Source organism: Ceratocystis lukuohia (assembly GCF_044167205.1).
Source record: "Ceratocystis lukuohia strain C4212 chromosome Unknown Supercontig8_pilon, whole genome shotgun sequence".
Classification (NCBI taxonomy): Eukaryota; Fungi; Ascomycota; class Sordariomycetes; order Microascales; family Ceratocystidaceae; genus Ceratocystis; species Ceratocystis lukuohia.
Genome location: NW_027263527.1, coordinates 142,855 through 164,373, shown reverse-complemented (window position 1 = coordinate 164,373; position 21,519 = coordinate 142,855). Strand labels below are relative to the sequence as shown.

The 21,519-nt window shown below is 51.1% G+C and overlaps 3 protein-coding genes across 3 annotated transcripts; 1 reads left to right on the top strand and 2 right to left on the bottom strand.

The window, feature by feature from the left end:
- Positions 1–113: 113 nt before the first annotated feature.
- Positions 114–1,677, bottom strand: HOO65_080042 (CFEM domain-containing protein; the record flags this gene model as incomplete). Its single annotated transcript, XM_071004252.1, has 3 exons — positions 114–684; positions 754–1,282; positions 1,443–1,677. The coding sequence occupies 3 exons, from the start codon at positions 1,675–1,677 to the stop codon at positions 114–116; spliced, it is 1,335 nt and encodes a 444-aa protein (XP_070856273.1).
- Positions 1,678–13,066: 11,389 nt separating this feature from the next.
- On the top strand, positions 13,067–15,424 carry HOO65_080041 (FAD binding domain-containing protein; the record flags this gene model as incomplete). The annotated part of the gene is made up of 3 exons (XM_071004171.1): positions 13,067–13,151; positions 13,480–15,064; positions 15,115–15,424. The coding sequence occupies 3 exons, from the start codon at positions 13,067–13,069 to the stop codon at positions 15,422–15,424; spliced, it is 1,980 nt and encodes a 659-aa protein (XP_070856272.1).
- A 159-nt stretch (positions 15,425–15,583) lies between these two features.
- HOO65_080040 (uncharacterized protein) lies at positions 15,584–21,074 on the bottom strand (the record flags this gene model as incomplete). Its single annotated transcript, XM_071004114.1, has 6 exons — positions 15,584–15,601; positions 15,899–16,000; positions 16,728–16,805; positions 16,854–19,257; positions 19,331–20,340; positions 20,427–21,074. The coding sequence occupies 6 exons, from the start codon at positions 21,072–21,074 to the stop codon at positions 15,584–15,586; spliced, it is 4,260 nt and encodes a 1,419-aa protein (XP_070856271.1).
- Between the last annotated feature and the right edge of the window lie 445 nt (positions 21,075–21,519).

Below are 21,519 nucleotides of genomic sequence, written 5' to 3'. Positions count from 1 at the left end.
CGTTTTGCACCAAGAAAAAAATAACCAAAAATATATTACATGAAACGAAGTAAAAACACCATAACTCCCCATTTCCCTAGTGTGAACAGAACGTAGCGCCCAAAAACACTGTGCTATACACCCGGACTTGCCATAGTCCGTGAGTACCCCGATATTCCTGCGGCGTCTGAGCTGGCATCCCGGCTATGGCTCCGGTACTGCCGCTCGTCTATGCTGCGGCCCTGGTCGTCGTAGGCCACGCTGACTTCGGTTTTGCGGACAATGCCATCGTAGCTCATGGCCATGATGTGCTCCTCGCTGGCAGTGGGCGATGGGATGGCATTGGGATCGTGCTTCTTCATGCTCTTCATAGCAAAGCTATCCGAGTGGCTTGCACCCAGTGTGCTTCTCCCAGACTCAAGCGCGCCAGCAGGGCCACGAGAGGCAGAACGAGACTTCTTGTTGCCGGAAACAGCCAGTCCATCGGTGCCATAGACAACATGTGAAGAGGAGACGGATGTGAAGAATCCAGGGAACCATTTAGAGATCAGGCCACGGATAGCAGGCGCGGAAGCAGCGATAATGGCCAGGTTTGTTTCAACAGCAGAGTAAATGAAACGGATATCATACGTGGGGTCGGCGGAGGGTTTGCCATAACTAAATTCATAGATCTGGACAAGACGGAGGATACTGACAATAGTAACTCTGTAAAAAAAGAGCAGTGTTAGAATTGGTCTTGCGTTCGCACATTGTTGAGGCGGGGGGGTTACTTACACTCCTCCCAGACTAAAGACACAAACGAGGGCTACCTTCAGCTTAAAGGCCATCTTAAGTCCCATGAAAATCCACACCGGCAGTGCCAGCACAAGGATGTCAGTGAGGATAGTGAGGCCGGCAGTCGAAACATAGAAGGCGCCCATGTCGATGCAAGAGCCGCTAGTGGGAGGGGTTTTGGCATGGGCCTCCCAGTAGAAGTCAACGGGTGTGCACTGGAAAATGACAGTGACAAAGGTGCCAATGCCGAGCATGATGTTGAAGGCGTTAAGGAAGTGGATAGACCACCGAATTCCGGGCTTCTGGCCACCGAGACGCATCAGGAACAGCAAGACAGATGTCTTGACAACAGCAAGGATGGGATTGTACATGATTTGGACGACAAAGTTCCACATCCAGGCGTTGGCCATATCAGAATCAATCGGGACATCCCATATGTGTACGCCGAAGTAGGCTTTGCGAATGTACATGTACGAGCTAAAGGTCTCGCCACAGCTAATAAGCATGGCAATGCAGATGAGGCTGTCGTCTATATGAGAAGAGTTAGTTGTCTAGCGTCTTTAGTGGAGGAGTAGGGCATCTCGAGATGAGATGAGCTATGACCAGCTCTTGTTTGCACGGCAATTGGGAGGGGCCGGGAACAGAGCAAAGCCATAAGGCGCAAGGAATCTGGGGAGGAAAAGACTCACCAATACCGAACTGCCGGAACTTCAAGCGCGCATATACCCGCAGGCCGACGACAAGCAGCGCCAGGATAGGGAAGATGAACAAGATGGCAAAGGCCAATTGTTGCTTCGACGAGTAAGGGTAGCCATCAGCCACAGTCCGAGGAGGAGCAACAGGAGCAGCCGTTGCGTTATCGCCTGTTGCACGAGCCAAGAGCTTAAGCTGTGTCTCCACAGCAAGCAACAAGTGGTTGGACATTGTCTCGGCACGTATGTGGTGGGTATAACGACAAGAAGAGAAGGCGACTAAAAGCAAGACTGAAGGGTAGCAAGAAAAGAAGAAGAAAAAAGGGAGCAGAAAAAAAAAGTAAGCAAAGCAAAGGGTCGTAGATAGGATCGTCGATCGTCAGGGTATAATATCAAATAATTCAGGGTATAGCCGTGATAAGGGTTACAGAAACGGAGGCGAAAACGAAATGAGAATAAGGACAGTAGGAGAAATAATAAAAAAGACAGTGGTAGAAAGAAGGAAAGCAACAAGTCCGTACTAGTTGTGGTTGTGCCGCCACTTTAGCTCTCGATCCGTATAAGTGCCTGACTCGGGCGTTGGCCGTTGGTCAGGGACGAGAGAGGAAGGGAAGGGAAGGAAGATAAAAGAAAAGAAAAGAAAAGAAAAGGAAGTGCTTGGCTCTCGTTCAACAAGCAAAGATGATGATTGACATGGAGGTTTATATCCAGCGTGTAAGGGGGGGCGGAAGAAAAGAGGGAGGGAGTAGAAGGAGACCAATGGCTATAGTTATACAAAAAGGAACGGAGCATAGAAAAGCCAACCAGCCCCTGGGGACTCTTTGCCACATAAGAATCAGCTAAACTATAGAAGGAAGACGAATATACAAAACCAAGTGCCAAGAGAAACGGGGACGAGATAGCGTTGCAGTGGGACAGATGAGGAAGAGAAGGAGAGAGACAACATAGTAAGAAGCGAATGCAGGTTCATGAAACGGCATAACGCAACGCAACCTCTGCGGGCCTGGTCAAAATGGGTCACAGCTTCTCGCCCGCCATCTTGTATCTGATTCTTGCCAGCCAGGGGAGAGAAAGAGACAGGAGGCCAGAGGCCAGAGGCCAGAGGCCAGGCCAGAAAGACCACCACCCACCCAGCAAGTAATTGGGACTAAATGCCAGCATAAGAAGAAATAAGGCAAAATACAAGCAGTACAAGGGACGAAGTGAGCCTGCAAATCTTTTTCCCCTCTGGCTAAACCCGCAGCTTAGTGCAGACATAAGTTCGAGGATTCGGGGACTCTCGATCCGCTGGGGGCAGCTGAAGTGCAAGACAGCTCGACTCTCTCCTCTCGTTATGCGCTCTGCAGACAAGTGTTTGAGTGTGTAGCCATGTTGCGTCTGCTCTTTCTCGTCCTCCTCAGTTGACGGACCCTAGATAGGCGTTCACTCGCTCGTTCGTTTGTTCGCTCTCTCTGGCGGTTTTGCCACAGCAAACCTCCGCAGCCTCTGAAATCTGACAGACGGTGCCAGTCAGGGGTCGGCCCGTGGATGTTTAATCTCTTTTTTTTTTTTTTTATGGTCGCATTAAGTACGCACTAGGCTAACCTGCCATCGTCCTGTGCCGCCCTTGTTCTAGTTGGTATATTGCTGTAATTTTATACAGTACGTGTCCAGTTCAACCATGCCCTCCTCGTCCCTGATACAAGTGCTGAATGGTCCAACACACGTATGCATCTTAAGATCATCCAACCTAACACACGAATGGTAGCCAGGGCGCGCGCGGTCTCTTGGGCTTTGGCTCTGGATCTGCCTTTGTCTTTTATTATGTTACAAACCGCATCTAGATCTTGGGCAGAGGTAGTAGCGGGCTTAGACTGAGCAGCAGCCAGATTAAACAGGGGGGGAGGCACGAAGGATGGGCATTAAGACTAGCAAGCAAGCTTTTGCTCGTCGAGTTCCTGGGAGCAAAAGAAAAAATGATAGGGCAGGCTAAAGCGGAGAAGCATGCATCAAGCCACCCAGTCGGCCTTCATTCAACTTCAAACTTGGCAGATGCCATAAAGCAAGATGTTGATAGGCGGGGGAGAGGGGGCGGAGGAGGAGAAATGATAGGGGTAATGGAGGAGAATGGCAGTCCAGCCTAGCCATTATCAGGACCACTTAAGAGCCCGATAACCCAGATACACATATGGATAGCTTACTGCAGACATGTTTTGGATGGGGCTTGGCTAGAGTCCTGCTCCGAAGCTAGACAGAAATAAACAATGCAAGCACGGTCTTAGCCCGCATTTGGTATCTCAACCCCCCCCCTCAAGGCTAGCCTATGGTCGGCATGGGACAGAAAGGGAACGGACGTGCTTGCTTGCTTAGTGCAAACCTTTCTTAGCGAGCAGAATGTGGGCAAAATAAGACCCAGAGACTCATAGCATAGACGCAGCCACATCAAATATACAGCTACCAACACATATAGCACATGCATGCGAGCGTGAATGCAGCTAGTTGTGCTTACCATGACACATAACTCCATATCAGCATGCGTCTGCGAGTGCTTGATAGTAGATTTCCTGATGTTATGCCACAGAAGCGAGTAGAAATCCTGCCGCCCCTTTTCTGCATCTGCAGCCCCCTTTGCTACTTGCATATCGTCGAGAAGGTCTCCACAGACTAACCAGAGAACCAAGGTTTTTGTGTTGTTTTTTTTTTTTTCTTTCTTTTTCTTTTTCTCTCTTGTAGGGCTTGTGGTTCTTCTGTACGTAGCACACACGGCTAAGACTTGGCTAGGGGCTCGAGGCTCGAGGCTCGAGGCTTGAGGCCGAGTCATCATCACATTCGCCTGGCTTGGTGGGGATTGCTCGCGAACATAGCTGGACCCTGTTCCAAGCACTCCGTATTTAGTCTTGGCCGCTGCTTTGACGCTGGACGTTTGAACCTGTGTGTTTGTTTATACGCTGCTATTTGCGTCGGAAGGGCACTTTAGGATTTGCTTGGACATTGGGAAGAACAAGCCTGTGTTAGTGAGGCAGATCGTTCGTGTGACGGGAAACGCAGCTCTTTTTTGTCATCACCCGCATTCGACTCGTCGGCAGCTAGGGAGAGGAGAACGGGGGTAAGGGAAAAAGGAAAAAGCAAAAAGCAAAAAGGAAACAAAAGAAACAAAAAAGATACCAACCTACCCTACCTACCGACTTACACGCGCAGGCAGTGGAACGTAGCCACAAAGAACAGCTCCACATCACACTCGCCAGCACTCACCAGCACACCGGTACACGGAGCAGACAGGCGGCGGGCACACGCAGCCTCAAACAATTGTCACTCTCGCACGTACACACATCAGCGCACACAGCCCCCGCTCTCTGCCCACCAAGCCCGTTGCACTGCATGTATACGCTATTAGCGCGTGGTTGCATGCATGCAGCCCCTCCTCCCCTCCTTCTGCTCTTTTCTCTCGGCCCCCCTCCCCCTTCTCTCCACGCCGCTCTTGCAATATTCAACAGGTGCATTTTGTGTCAAAGCAGAAGCCTCTCATCTTCGCACTGCAACCTTCAATTCCAGCAACCCACTGGCTCACGAGAACAAAAAGTCGTCTGCACGGATCCTCACCACATGTCCTTTGAGATTTACAAACAACGGATTGGCGCCTCGTCTCCAAAATGCTAAGAATAGAGGCGAGGCGATGCAGGTGATTAAGAGGTAGGTGATCGACAAACAAAGCGCAATAGACCAGAACGAGATTGGGGTGTAGCTGCGCACTAACCCTATGGACGTTTCCAGACCCTATATTTGGACAGATCCTGGATGTTTACAAACCCTTAGATGCACTGCCATCAAACTCCTAACACTTGCCACTTGACTTTCATTTTTAGTCCCAGAAAATCCTCACACGTCCTTCGTTAAGCCTCACTGACGCTTGTGAGCACGAACTACCTGAGGAGAACCCCGGCGCGACGGAAAGTGCCTTCTAACTCCGAGAAGGGCAAAGGGCCAGACCAGTAGCGTACAGCATCACACACTAGCAGCCAGGAAGGAGTGACTGCAGAGATGGGCGATAGACAGTATGAACACAAACTGCACCGAGCGTACTTAACCCAGCCTAAGTCTGGCCCAGTCTGCACTAGCATCTTCACAGGGGGTCCTGACCAGCTAGAGAGCTCGGCAAAGTGCTAGCTTGCACCAAAAGCGGGTTTCTTCGCCGGAGGCAGAATTTGCACACAAGTTCTCGCTTAGAGTTCATGATATGTCCCCTTTGGGAACGGCCCACTGGAATGCCTGGGCTGCGGGTGCTGTTGCAATATTGGTCTGAAATAAGTCGAGGTGGCCCGGGGAACCTCGGATATAGTATCGGTGACTGTCCCCTCCCCTCCCCCCCCGTATAGTAAACGACACTGATTTAGTTACATGGATACGCTATTATGCGAAGAGACAAGGTAGTAGATAAGCATGTCAGTATGGATGAAAAAAAAAAACCCTCCTCACTACCAGAAAAGATACTAAGATAACGAGGAATAGGGGTGCCAGCCAGGAGGATGGATGTGGAGTGAAAAAAAAAAAAAAAAAGATCAGATGCGTTGAGCAGGTAGACGAGAAGGAGGGCACTTATAGCGCTGGGCGGGCCGTACAGTCTACCGGGCTAGGGAAAGGGCAGTTGGCTTGGATATGTACACATTAGGGGCTATTCCTCTTGCACATCACCGCCGTTTTGACAACTTAAAACTTGTGCACTGAGTTTTTGGTTTGTTCCGTATTTAAGCTTCGCACTCAAAGCATCCTAAAATATGGGGAGAAGGGGGGGGGGTAGTGAAACAATGAGAGAAAGAGAGGAGGAGAGCACAACGGCCCAAGCGGCCGTGGGTAGCAAAGGAAAGCAGCAGACACTGGGCGGCGGGAGGAAGAGAGTTGTTGTGAATGAGGGAGAGAGGAAGAAGAAGAACAAGAAGAAGAAGGCCTTGAGGGAATTTAGCCCCCTAACAAACACAGAGACATAGGCCCTACCAGAACCGCATAAACACAAATACCTTTCTTATGCCCAAACTTGTGTAGCATGGCGGGCCTTGCTCCCATGCCCCTTGCCCTTTGCACAAATAGATGGCATGGGAATCCCGTCTTGCACGGCTTCCTTTGCGCTTATACAGGCTGTGGTCAGACCGCCTGTGGGATGCTGCACGGGGAGCTCTCAGACCTCTCAGGTGAGTTTATTTCTCTCGTATCGTATAAAACGCAGGCATTGGGAGAAATAAGCCTGTGATTACAGCAACCTTGTAGTTATAGGCTTATAGAATAGGGGATGGGAGAGAAGAGAAGAGAAGAGAAGACAAGACAAGACAAGACAAGACAACGGGAATGCAGATTTTGCACAGTTAGACGTTAAAGTTCCACGCCAAAGCCCCCCGTAAAGCTCTTGGATTGGGCCTGTTGGCTGGACTCCGGTCTGGACCTTTGGATGTTAAGCGAGTGGGAGGCAGAGGCACAGACAGACGGACAGCTAGAAAGCAACTAGGCAGCTAGACAGACGGACGCCAGACAGACGGACGCCAGACAGACGGACGCCAGACAGACGGACGCCAGACAGACAGGCACCAGACAGACAGACAGACAGACACAGAGTTGAGGCTGGGGGGATACCAAGGCTTGCGGGAGTAGCACGCTTTACGTCTGGGTGATATTGGAGGAGAGAACATACTGATCCTCTTGTGCGTCTTCTCACTCGTTATGCACAGTTAAGGGGAGGAAATCCGGTGCACACGCCAACTCCCAACCACCAGTCCTCACTCTGTATTGGACAGTTGGATGCTCCCCATTTTGCCCATACTGCCTGCACCGTGGGTTCCCTTGAGCTGATCTGCATTGGCAACATAAGCTGGGCACCTGCAAGCCACGCCATTGTTCCCTATATGAACATCTTTGCATGCTCTTCGTCATCTGCTGCACCACCCACGCCTTTTGCTCCCTTTTATTTGTCAATCTCTTTTTCTGCGTCTTCTTTTGCTCCTCAATGTCTATTCTCATAATTGCCCCTATGTGCACGAGACTTTCACGAAAAGTTGCAGTAGCTAAAGCACTATCGTCGCCGTAAGTATCAACATGCTTTGGCTCAAGTGAGCAAGCAGCCTCAATCTTATTCTCACATACTCCCGGGCCTCCCTCTCCCTCTCTCTTTTTTCTCGCAACTCTGCAATGTACGGACTGTTCGCTGCTCCGCCCTCCGAAGGCCAAGCTCTATTTGTCTTTGAAAAAAACACGAAAAGCTTTGTTTCTCTCACGTTCCCTCTTCGGCGCCTTGCTTCGGCCCTTTGCCTTCCGCTCCCTCCTCGCTTTTGGTGTTGTCCTTATCTTCATCCCTTGCGTCTATTCTGACGTCGAGGTTCATGCAAATTGGCATCGTTCATGTCTCTGTCTCCCTGAACGCATACACTGTGGTCACGTACTACCGCCTCCCTGGATGCATGCCCTGTGATCGTCTACTACTGCCTCCCTAGCTTGCAGACAGACTCTTCCCCTCCCTGCGCGTCTTGATTGCCATTGCAGGCGACACTCGTCATGCGTGCGATCGCTGTTGCTCAGCAATGCAGCTAGAACTGAATCAGCCATGCCTGTCTGTCTGTCTGTCTCGTTCACTAAATTACGTACCCCATGACACGACAATTGGCTAGCCTTCTGTCCTGTGCGCGGCCGGCCGGCCACAAAGGCCCTATACACGGCATAAATAGAAACAGCAACAGGTAGCAGCCGTATCATCATGGTCTCGACAGCTGGCATGCACCGCACTGTGGCCGCACGCCGCTGTGGGATTTGGTGCGACAGTAAGTACAGTGGACGTGATTAGCCGTCAGCTGCCCCCCCAAAGTGTGCCCTACCGTGCTATTTTCCCACTTGTGGCCTGTGGAGCAGTCAAAGTCAAGGTGATAGATAATAATCTCGTCGTCTATATCCCCAATCAGTTAGGCCGCACACTGCCTGCTGCTCCTCGCCAGGGATGTCCAAATATGCTGCATCTCGAGCTAATAACTGGCTATTCTCGTGCTCATGTATCCAGGCCGATGCACTGGCCAACATCGCGTCGGTGCATAAGGCATAAACGAATATAAATGCCAGCATCTTAACACCAGCTCGGACCAGAGCTAAGGAGCAAAGGAAATATGCAGCGTCTTTTGGACAGCTCGTTAGAGGTCTTGGTGTTCGGAGCTTTTTGAGAGTGACAGGCTTGAGAGTACCTTGATACTCTCCCCCCATCCGGCAGCCAGACAGGCTTGGTAGATGGATATATAGGTTGAATGGGTGCTGGCCGGTATTTTCTATTCCCAGAACATAAGTCCACGCGTTATTTTTTTCTTCTTCTACTATTATTGCCACTTCGCTTTACGTACACATGGCATTTGTCTGTTAGCCTGCGTATTATGCATTGACGTCTCCGCTGTAGCACGATGCACATGGCGCTCTAGCAGCCTTGCGGATGTTTCGGCTGCAAGTGGAAAGTAGAAGCTTTAAGATGTAGACGGAGTAGAACCGAGATAGAGGAGCTGATATAGCGTCGAGCAAAAGCGCGAAAGAGCGACACAACCCTAATACAACACAGGCTGGACCAAGCTTTGGGTCGAGCCGTTTCTCATTTTACATGACGTGATTTCACCTAGCTTCCTTGGACCCAGAGGCGATGCATCTGCGGGTCAGAAGTCTTCACGTCTAGCCTGATACGCTCCTGTCACAAGGGGATCTTCTGAACCGTTTGTGGGTTTGTCTGTCTCCCTATCATCTCTGTTTTGTGATTTGCCTTGATAGACGGACAGTTAGACAGACGGATAATCAGCCAGTTAGCCTGTAGCTCGTCGGGATAACAGCCTTGTGTCTTGCCTCTTGTTTCGAGTCTCACCTTGTCTCGTTGTGCCTCCGCCTGTCAATTTCTTGAGGAGGAGCGGGTGGAAAATTGGCTATACATGCGAGGCAGGCCTCAGGGAAGTTTGACCAGGGCCTTGGTTTGGAGAGTGGAGAGGAGCCTACGAGGGTTCTGGCTCTCAGCTGTCGACTAGTTGGTCTCTAGTCTTTGTCTTGGCATATGAGCCTCGATGTCTCTTCCTGTGCCCAGCGCCGGACTTGCGCATAAGCTCCTCGCATGGCTACATGGCCAGCCAGTCAGCACTAGATGCAGCTGCAAACGTGCTGTTCTTTTATTCTTCCTTTCTTTCAACAGAGAAGCACTAGATCCTAAATGGATCTCAATGTCGTAATATTAGATCACTAGAGAGGACGCACCAGGTATAGCCCGGCCTGGTCGCTTTTATTGCTTATTCTACAGGCCTGTTAGAGTCCCTGGTCCCTCCCCTCTTCAGGCCGACCGGCCGACTTGATATTGCAACCTAGGCTGCTGGCCTGGCTCACCGATGATGGCTGATTGATTGATCCTCACGTCTGCCATGCTTCTTGTGTTATTACTCTGGCTGGACTGATCTGATGCTCCTTTTTTTGTGATGTTCTCCACGAGGCGGTGTCATTAGATAGCGTGGCCCGCGTGTCCAAGGGGGGCTGTGAGGTGAGAGAGGACGCCCTGTTGAAAGGCTGCTCCGAGCGAGCGAGGGTAGTAGAAGAAATAATGAAAGGGAAAAGAGAGGAAAAACTAGACAAACATTAAGTGCAATAGGATTTTAGCAGCCGCTCCTGTAGTCGGCTTAGGATGAAGGTTTCCCGTCATGCTTTCATTTCCATACAGATTGGGTTCCAGAACGTGTTTACACCCAAGGCCAGAGAAGCGACTGGACCTCGGACAGCATAGCATTACACACACACACACACACATACACAGTCTTGCCGTGCGCTCGGCAGATAGGATGCGGTGGTTTCTGGTTGCAGTGGCATCTTCCTGCCTGTGCATGTGCAGCAGCAATCACTTCCAAAACGACGAGCGCGTCGAAGACCGAGAGAAGAAAAAAAGAAGGAAAGCAGGAAGTTTGATCCTCGAGCTAGCAAACAAAAACAACGCCTGGCTGCAACGCTATTGTCCTTGCTGCCGTGTTGTTGTCTGGGGGCCGCACATGAGCCAATCTTTCTTGAGGCCCAAGTCCACATTGTAGTTTTCTCTGCCACTGAGAGCATGATCTAGAAGATTGCTGAGAGAGGAAATATCGGAGACAAGTGCCATGGGGGGGGGGGGAGGAGGAGAGGAGGAGGGAGGGGGAAATGGGGCGCGCGCTTGTAAGGGTGGTGATGCTAGGGTAGCCCTAGGCTTTTCCTCTGGCCTTCCTCATTCTTCCATGCTTTCCGCATTTCCACATGTACCGTAACATATTGGGTTTCGTCCGGAAGCCTGTAAGATAAGGTCAAGAAGTCCGATGCGAAAATGGGAGAGGGGGGAGAAGATGGGGATGAGGGGCGGGGATGAGGGACGGGGATGAGAGACGAGAGACGAGAGACGAGAGACGAGAGACGAGATAAGAGACGATAGGAGTCGAAAGTAGAACAGCAGCAAGGATGGTTGGGCTTAGGGTTGCGTGCCCTGGGTTTGAGAACCAAGCTACGCAGAGCTAAAGCCTCCGCAGGCTTCCAAAGCCCTTTCTCAATACTTTGTCCAAGGCCCATGTTATGGTCTGGCTCTTGGCCTTGGCTTGGAGTGGTGCACAACCTCGTGGCATCATGTCAAGCTGAAAGAGGGAATTGTACGAAAAGAAGAAGATTGGTTGAAATCCAGGCTGTTTTGCAAGGTCATTACACAAGAAGGAAGAAGGAGGGGACAAGGAGGAGGCGCTGGAGACTCGGGGCTTGAGGGCCTGAGGGCTTGAGGTCAGGTTGGATCAGTCCAGACCAAGGCCAGACAGGCTAGGATGGGTCGGGCTGGGTCAGGCTAGGTCAGGCCAGGTCGAAGCTTTAGGGAAATTACGCACAGAAACTGCGGGCTAAAAAAAACTCTTGGGGGATAAATTGCCAGAACAAGCCTCTAGACAGCTCGTGTGCTCGGAGAAGAAACCATGCTGTGTTATTGGATAGCAGCAGCCAGTATAGCAGCAGTGCGGGCCCGGAGAGAAAGAACGGACGACGTTATTGTGATGGTGTGTGTGTGCAGGTTGGATGCTGCATGGGGGAAGGGGGGGAGAGATGTAGTCGAGTGTGCTGCATAGAGCAGGACAGCCAGACCAGCCAGACCAGCCAGACCAGACATGGCTGACGGGTCAGACGGGACGCAAACATGCAAACATACAAGCACACACACAGGAAACAGGATAGCAAAACTAGACTACAACACAGGCACCCGCCTGCAATCACCTGCCATCGCCTGCTATCGCCTGCTATCGCCTCCTATGCCTGCTGCTGGAACCCCCCTAGAAATCCATCACAAGCCAATAAAACGCACCGGGACAAAGCGTTGCATGAACCTCATAAGAAACGTTGCGCCAGCATGCAGCCATACAACCATACAACCATGCAGCCATGCAATTGCCATCCGCATCCAGACAATCAATATATGCACAACTACTGCACGTCGGTTGGGATTAAACAGCCCGCCACCGCTATCCTCTGCCTGGCCTGCAGAACCCCATCTTTCCCATCATAAGAATGGCTGCTCTCAGTACGACTAGAACGAACAGGGATACATCATTCGAGCAACACAACGGAGAGGCGGCCGAAGATATAGCCGATGAATGTGCCCTCTTTTGTTTGTCTTCACCGGATCGACGTAGCCAGCCAAGCCCACCTTCTTGTGACCCCTACCAATACCCTTCTTGACATACCCCCCTTACCTCCCTCTCTAAAATGTTCCGTATCGCCTGACAAAGCAAGTCAGCGCCAGAGAGAAGAATGAAGTCATGATGTCCTTGGAGCGTCCAAGCATTCGCCCAGACCAAGAAGGACCCCTCGCCGAGATGGAAATATTGAAAGAATAAAAAAAAACACCCCCCCCCCCCCCAGATCTCCAAATACAATGACTTCTTTTTCTTTCTCTCTGAGGGCAACTTAAAACAACCTGCGAAATAGGAAATATGGCCAAAAACGGAACATAGAGGCCGTCGTTAGGTCTCCAGACCGATCCCTGCGCAGACCCTGGACCTGGAAGAGGACACCCCCGGCTGCTCGTCCAAGCCAACCCACCCAACACCAAGCCCCTAGGCCCTGCTTATCCTTCTTTTGTTTGTCTATTCAATTTGCGTGGCAATGTGCCCATTCTTGACCTGCTGCCCCACTAGCAGCGGCACCAGCGAGACCAGCAAGCAAGGGTCCGTAGTAAGTATGATGGAACGAGGAGGAGGATGAGGAAATGACAAGGGGGAAACATGTGCAGAGCCAAAGCCTTGCCCTGTCTGGAAAGAGAAATCTTGCTTGAGAGGGTGAGCCTTTTCTTTCTTTCTAGAAGAGCCACACGTTAATCGTCACGCTCGGCACAAGCGCAGGCCAAAAGCCCGCCCAGTTCATATAAGAAGCGCTTGTCTCCCGGCTTCCATCTCTCCTTCCTTGCTACTCTTCTTCACGCTCATCCGGTCTTTCTAGCCATAGCGCAACTACCTTCTTTTTTCTTGCTTCTTGGACTCGTTCGAGAAGTTCCTTATTTTTGTTGCTGCTTGCTTGCTTTTCTTTCTTTTTTTTTGTGTTTATATCCGTGGCACCTTGTCACTTGTTCTCCTATTAACCTTAATATCTCGCCAACCTCGGATCACCTATTCAAAATGGTCAACAAGATTTCCCTTTCGGCTTCGGCCCTGCTCCTCTCGTCCGCCCTTGCCACGATTGAGTTGCCCATTGATATTACAGGTATGTCTCTGATAGTCGCTTTTGATATCCCCCCTTTGTTTTCTCGTTTTCCTGGTGTGCTATATTTCCTACTTGTGGGCTTCGCCCTCAGTCACCTTGCCTCGGCGAGGAGAACTGCGCGCGAGCCTGCACCCATATGTAGCGGCTTGGCATGAAGGTCAGTCTCAAGACTAGTTCGTCTGGGCCGAATCTCCGCCTCTACGGCTGCTGCACATGGGCCCCCCTGATCGTCCGTCCCAGAGCAAGTTACAGCTGCATAGTTACAGCCCTCCGGCCGTCGATTCCGTGATATATAGCCTAACCAATGTCTTGTTTTGTGTCTTTTTAGCCAGCTCCAGTTCCCAAGGGTATAGGAAACTGACCTGTAAAGCGGAAATCCCGGTCTCCATTAGCCACACCGTCCCAACGGCTGTCGAGGGTGTTGCTGCCCCCCTCTTCGATGTCGAGGCAGTGCAGCTCGACGCCGACGCCATCGCCCAGTTCAAGGAACAGGATCCCGACGCCGATGTCTTTGACTTCGAAAACACCAGCCCCAACACCGTGGAACGTCGCAGTTACTTCGACAAGTGCAAGACCTACGAGGGCGACCTCCTGTGGCCCGTGGACAAACTTTGGCAAGTCTTCGACAAGCTGATCGGCAACTCCCTCATCAAGACCGTTCCCATTGGCGCTCCTTGCTACAAAGAATTTGGCACTTACGACGCCACCCTGTGCAAATACATTACGGACAACTGGATTACCAACTCGTACATGTCCACTGAGGACCCCACTGCCGTCAACTCGGTTCTGTATGAGGGCGCTCACTGTGTCCCCAAGTCCATCTGGCCTCTTGGCGATGGCTCCTGCACCCTCGGCGGCCTGCCCAGTTACTCGGTCAACGCCACCCACGTGTACCAGATCCAGGTGGCTGTCAACTTTGCCCGCAGTCTGAACCTGCGCCTGGTCATCAAGAACACCGGCCATGACTTTGCTGCCAAGTCCATGGGTGGTGGTTCGCTGTCTATCTGGACCCACAACCTCAAGGACATCCAGTTTTTCGAATCTTACACCCAGGGCTCCTACAAGGGCCCTGCTCTGAAGGTTGGTGCTGGTGTCCAGGCCTTCGAGCTGTACGAGGCCGCCAACAAGTATGGCGTCACTGCCGTTGGTGGTGAGGGCCAGACTGTCGGTGTCATGGGTGGTTATATCCAGGGTGGTGGCCATTCTCCCCTGTCCGGATTCTACGGCATGGCTGCCGACCACGTTCTGTCGGTGCAGATGGTCACTGCTAACGGCCGCTTTGTCACTGCCTCTGAGTCTGTGAACCCTGATCTCTTCTGGGCTGTCCGTGGTGGCGGTGGTTCCACCTACGGTGTCGTCACCTCGGTTACTGTTAAGGCCCAGCCCAAGCTCGAGGTTTCTACCATGCGCCTGACTATTGGTCCTTCTTCTGACACCGGCATCCCCAAGGAGAAGCTGTGGCAGGGTGTCCGCCATTTCATGTCCAAGTTCTCTGAGTGGGGCTACGACAAGGGCATGTACATCTACTTCCTCATTATTCCCACTGGTAACGGCGACTTTATGCTCCAAATTGCTCCCTGGTTTGCTCCCAAGACGTCCCTGGAGGACTTCAAGTCTAAGACTATTGAGCCTCTTCTTGCTGCTTGGACTGAGCTTGGTATTCAGACTGAGGAGCCCACCTACGGCCACTACGATGACTTCTATGACGCATGGAAGGCCGTCTTCCCTCTGGAGCAGTGGGGTTCCCCTCACATTCGCCAGGGCTCTCGTCTGTTCCCCAAGGAAAACTTTGACGATGCGACCAAGTTCGAGGCTACTTTCAACGCTGTCAAGGATGTTGTTGACGACGGTGCCATGATCATCGGCTTCAACATTGCCCCCACCACGAGGATGGCCAGACTCCCAACAACGCCGTCAACCCTGCCTGGAGAAAGACTGTCTTCCACGGCATTGTTGCTGGCAGCTGGGCAACGGATGCTTCCCTTGACGAGATGGCGGCAATCTCTACGAAGGTCACTGACAAGTGGACTGCCAGCTGGCGCGACATCACGCCCGGTGCTGGCGCTTACATGTCCGAGGCTGACTACAACGAGCCCAACTTCTCTCAGTCTTTCTGGGGCACCAACTACCCCAAGGCCCTTCAGTTGAAGAAGAAGTACGACCCTAACGACGTCTTCTATGCCCACCACGCTGTCGGCTCTGAGAACTGGAAGATGAGCGAGACCCTGCTGGATGGTCTTGATGCCCAGGCTTCCAAGCTGTGCCGTGTCTAAAGGGATTGACGTTAACCATAACATTTGAACACTCTCTTTTTTTTCCTTTTTTTCCTTTTTCTTTCTTTCCTTCATCTTTACCCTTCCGCATCCTTATCTCATCATTCATTACTTTTTATTTCTTGTCAATATTTTTTAAATATTTTTTTTTCTGGAGGGTTAGAATTCAGCATGTGACTAGAGACAGATTAACAGAACACGCATTGCATCAGAAAGATAACCTTAAGGCGTGTGACGCAGTGAATTATGACAGTCTAGAGAGAAGTAGAAAGAAGCTTAATAATTCACACCCTGCTTAAGCCTGTGCCAGCCTACATTTTCCGCATCCAACTTCTTACATGTGCATGTCTGTTATACTACTTGACCAGGGAGTTGTCTCCTTTTGTTCTCCTTAAAACATGCATTAAATAAGCACAACAAGACCCTGACCGAGAAGGAGGCTTGCTTACTTGGCTTTGAGCGTGGCTTACTTACACTTCGGATCTTGGAGTTAGGACCACCCCAGCCAGGGTTCTTTGTACCATAGGCAGCGGAGAGAAGGAGAAAGAAGTCTGGTCTTGGTCTGCCTTGCTGCTCCTATTCCTGATACTAGCAGTACGTACTCGTACTAGTATGGAAGGTGCTCGGTAGGTGTAGGTAACTCGGTCCCTGACTGACTTGGGGCAGTTTCCTCTTTCCTCTCTTTTTAATTTATTTATTTATTTCTGATTATTCTTCTTTTTTCTTTGCTCAATCTTCTTATTTTATTTTTCATTGGGAAATCGTCTCATCGCAATGTACCCCGTGTTTCAGATTCGAGGCAGTTGCCTCGATCGCCGCGAGATTGCCGAGTCTCGTAAATGGATAGTACCTGCCCCAGATGCTTACACAGCTTTAATTAATTTAGAAGTGTCTGGAGCTACCTGACCTGGAGACGCAATGGACAGGAGACGTTGGTTGTTTGCCGTATTTGCTCCTTGTTTTTGTATGTCTCACTCATCAATGGGGATCATGTGTCCGGAACAAAAGTCTAAATTCCCCCCCTCCATCATGTCATCACGACAGTTCGGTCTTGGAGATCAGACGATCAGACAGGAAGTACAGAAACTAGGGAAATAAAACAAGTATATAGGTATATATATTTGACGCGTGCAGATATCACAACTCTAATGTTCTCTCTCTCTCTCTCTCTCCGAGACAACCAACCCCTCCCTAGAGCCCAAGCTATATGCAGTCTATAACAAAATTACACCAGCCCTAGGTGCTAGTGGCAAATGGGACACCCTCCTCTGACTCGGCCCCTGAGAAGTCGCGCATGTGTTACCTTGGACCCAATTAGATAGCCTCCACCTGTATTGTCTCCCATGCCAGTGATGAGGTCCTGGTCAACCCTCCTTCCAGGCTGCGTCATTTCCAACAGGTGCGATGTGTGGAAAACGTGCCCACATACAAAACCAACCAGTGTCTCTTCTTCAAATTCCGAAAAGGCACGGTGGCACTTGGCACAGTGCCCAGGCTGGGCTTCAATCGCTGGGTGCAAGTGATCGGTGTTGAGATCGTCATCCTCAATTTCTTGGCCAAAGATATCGCGCTTCTTGGCTGCGAGGGGCTGAGCGGCCGCGCCTCCCTCGGCCTTTTCAGACATAAAAGAGTAGTCAGAGGCCACATCGAACTTGACGCCTCGCCGCTGGCCTATGCGGAGATCTTTCTGAGCTGCCGAGACCTCACTTCTTAGCACGCGCGCCACACCCTCGGAAATGCTGCACATGATTTCATGCTCTCTGAGCATATGCCCAAGACCCTCTCTCAGCCCGTCGATTTCCAAGCCTTCAGGAATGCGCTTTACTAAGCGGATAGGGTCGAGCGCAGTTCCAACCTGCTCCAACAGCCCGCGAATGAATCTAGGCTTATCCATGCTGTAGTTTAGTAGATCTTCCCATAGATCAGGATCGTCTTGCTCCTTTGCGAATGAAATAGCCTTTGAAACATCGTGGAGACGATCAATAATAAGAAATAGGGCCTTCTTCATTTCGCCCGTTTTGGAATAGAGAAAGACGAGCTCGTCATCATAGCTGCGTTTTTCGCATTCCTTGACTGCAGCCTCAAAGGCATATGATGTTGACGTGCGCAAAAAGGCTAGCAGAAGATTGCGATCGTGAGTTGCAAAGAGCGAGACAGCAAGGTCTGCAAACTCGTCTACTAGCGATTTGCTCTCTATGACTAGGCGATCGGCTGTGCCATTGGTAGTAGCAATAGCATTTCCACCCTCGTCAGCATCGCAGACACCAGCGCCAGTCCACAGGCCGCGTAGATAGAAGAAGGTGTAAAGCCGGAGGTCTTTCGCCATGAGCTGTTTCACAACCACACTCGGCTTCACCAAGCCATGGCGTGCCTCGTCAACAAGCAGCGTGATGGCCTCAGATGTTGCCTCCTCGAGATCCTTTTCGCCCATAAAGTCGGGCTCTACGCGAAGGCCTATGAAGCTGGGAATATCGTCTGCTACCACCTCGGCAAGATGTCCCTGCCGAATGAGGCGGAATGCTGCATCGGCGTCTTTGAGACGGATATGGTGCTTGAGTGCTTCCCGTGTGCGGCCATTAGCCTCGTGAAGCCGGGCTAGGCATGCAACAACTATACGCCAGTCACGGCCAACTTCTCTTGCTTCGACGCTGTCCTCCCGCACATCGCGGAATTTGAGTTGGTTTTCAAGGGTGGTGGTGATGGCACTAATATCAAAAAGCTCGGTTGGCCACTGCAAGAGTAGGTCGCGCATGCGAGGTTTATCGGTTTTTATGTAGTGACCAAGAATCACTTCGTAGCACGCTGGGGGTATTGGCGGGCTCATCGGTGAAGAGGGGATATGATGCACAATTTCGTCAAACTTGTGTGCTCCAGCAAATGTCCACACCCATTTCTCCCAACGATCGCCTGTAGTTAAGACCCGACTACAGACCTCGCCAGCTTCTCTCCAGCGGCCGGCTTCAACAATAGACCGGATCCATAGTTCACCCACACGACGTTTCTCCTTTTCAGTGGGCGAATATGGCGATTTTGCTGAGCTAGTAGCGGTAACTGACGAATTGTCATCGGGCATATGGCTTTCGTCAGATGCGCTGGCAAGACTTGAACTAAACGGTGTATCGAGGATTTCTGGGTGGGAATCAAGAAGCTCCCAAGCCTGCTGATATTCTTTCTGACCCAATAGCCATTCTAACCGATCGCCGAGATCACGTTTCATCGCCAATATACAGTCATACGGACTGTGAATAAATATTTTCATACCTGGCTTGGCCATGTTGGGATTGAGGCTTCCCGGCCCGTTCGAAGTGGATGGCCCTGTAGATGCTAGTATTCCACTAGTCGTGCTAGAAATCCTCGACATTGTATCGTCGTTACTGTCTCGTGTGGTTACGCTGGCCGCAGAGCTGAACAGGGCCATGGGATTTGTGGCCGCATTCCACATGTCGGTGCCTAGTCCGGCAATCGTCTCAAGAGCTCCCTTAGCTGCGCCGCCAACAGGCTCCTCCATGGCGGGTAAGACGCCGAGGCAGTAGTCATTGCACGACAGACGCTCATAGCGACTGAGGATCAAGCCAACCTTGTCGACTTCAAACTGGGAGTCTAAATCAATAAGTCTTAGTTCTGGAGGCTTGTTGTTCTGGCGACGTTTTATGCCGCCAGAAGGTTCACTTCCAGAACGAAGCCGGGTTTTAGGCGTGTTTTGGCCATCAGTATTGTCATGACCATCCCTGTGCTCATCCTCATCGTCATTCTCGGGCTGGCAAAAGGCAAGAACAAGAAGTAGGTTTGTCGAAAAGAACGAGAACCCTGATATTATGCAATCCATACGCAATCTGTAAAGGGACCAGGGTTAGCACAGAGAACTTTTCAAGGTCTTTCTGTCGCTGCTGTTCACTCATTACTTACACATTCGCTATCTCAGCGCGGCCAGGGATGCGTTCACCGACATGCTTCCCAACGCCAATTGCGCCTGGATGCACATGAATGATCCATATTGTACCTCCCCAACCAACTACTAGTCGCTCAATGGTTTTGCTCTTAAGCATGCTAGTACTTTTGCTGCTAGATGATGTATCTGTCTTATTTAGCGAATTCAATGTGGCAGTCTCAGTCTCGATCGACTTTTCGTCAATCCACTCTGCCCGGCCCTTCCAGACACTGGCCATGGTATCCCATTCCTCGGTCTGCGGACGATCAATGTGGCCAATACGCTTCCAGGCGTCTTCTGGCGCGTCAGCAGCATCGAGGTGTAGTCGCGAGCGCATAATCTTGATGCCAAACTCGTTTAGCCAGGCAACGTATTTCCCAGATAAGGACCATTTAATAGTGCTAATTGGGCCCTCTCCACTGTGTAGAATAGTGTCTTTTCCAGAGCCAGAGCCAAGGCCAATGGAGCCCAACCATCCCGAAGCAGTTGCGGCAGCAGTGCCAATAGTGGTTGATGTACTCCTTCCAGGTGACCCACCTATGGTGACGATCAAGTTGCCAGCAAGGCCGCCTGATAAGTACGTCCGATCGTTCCTGTAGTCCGGAGAAAGAGCCACGGCCTGAACTGGACGGGCAAAGTTTCTCAGCTGAACATCCTTAGGGTCGATTAGAGACTGAATACAGACGTTTCCATCTGTAGACGATGTAGCTATATAGATGTTGTTTGAGGGGATATTAGGAACAGGTGCTGGACTACGAGCGTTGGCTGACCGCGGAAGAGTTGATGTTGTGTGTGTTGAAGCTATAGAGTTTGCTCGTCGCAGGGGCTCGATCAGGGTAGAAGGGACTGCAGATGCGAGGCTTCCAGATTCAGCGTTTGGCTGAGAGAAGATTGGAGGTGGGAAGGGGGAAATCGATATGGCTGTTACCGAAGCGGAATGGGCGTGGTATACACGGACATTTTGGAAGATGGGGAGTTGGAGGACATGCTAGAGAACCAGGAGCCGCAGGCAATATGCGTTAGAAGGACCATTTGATTCAGAAGGACAAGACTAGATAGAGGCGTGTAACTCACAATATTGCCGTTATGTGTCCCAACTATCATTTTATCCCCACCAACAAGAAAGGCGCTAGTGGCGTCGCCATTGCGATAGATGGGGCCAAGATTAGTGGTAAGGCGCGCAGTCTTGAGCTGAGGTTCCTCTTCCTCATCGGAGTCTTCTGATTCATCCTCATCTTCTGACTCCTCTTCAGTGGATTGTTCATCGCTATTGTCGTCTTCATCCTCGTCATCCCCGTTATCGTTATCGTTATCGTCATCATCGGGCCCGCCATCTTGTGATTGATCGTCATCGGTAGTTTCAACGTCTGTGACGGTATGTGGTGTTGGGGGCGAGCCTGTTGAGTGCTGAGAGCCTTCATTATGGGCTGTCACTGATGGGCCCGGAGAATCCGATAAGGGCGCAAATGGGATGTCTTGAGACATAATAGGGTTGGTTGTAGTAGAAGCTGTGGACTCATTGCTTTTGGCCAAGCATGGTGCGGTCTGCTGTATTGGAGATATGGACTCTTCGTCTACGCTGGGGGATTGCACCTCTGCCACCCCTGCCCCTGTTGACGCTTGTGACTCGCTCGCTGAAGGACTTTCTGATTCTGCCTCGATAGCCAGACGAGGCGTGCTGCTTCCGGGAGGAGATCCCTTACTGGAGTCAGAGCCGGCCATTAGAGACAAAGAGACGAGAAAAAGGCTGGGTGAAGTAAAATTTAGAAGAACTAGCAAGAGGTGCGCAGAAAACTAAGCAAGATGAAGCTGAGAGGATGGAAGCGACAAAGAGAGAGAGAGAAAGGGAGTCACGAGGGCTGCACACTTCTAAAGCGCCTTAATCAACGCAGCATTTCGGGCAGGGCGTCTCGAGGATCGTAGCTATCAAGTAAGAATCGCGCACAGAAAATCACGTGCTAAGAGTAAAGCGACGAACAGACACAAGCAAGAGGGGTTCTAGAGGAGCCCGTAAAAGCAAGTAAGTAGCGATGGATTGAAGACTATGCTGTGGGCTGGGAATCGATGGGCTCTAACGTTCGTGAGGTTTGGCGAACGGCAATGCTCAAGCTACGTCAGTTTGGCAAACAAAGATGCATGTGGCTGGGAAATAGTAGCGCCACAGAGA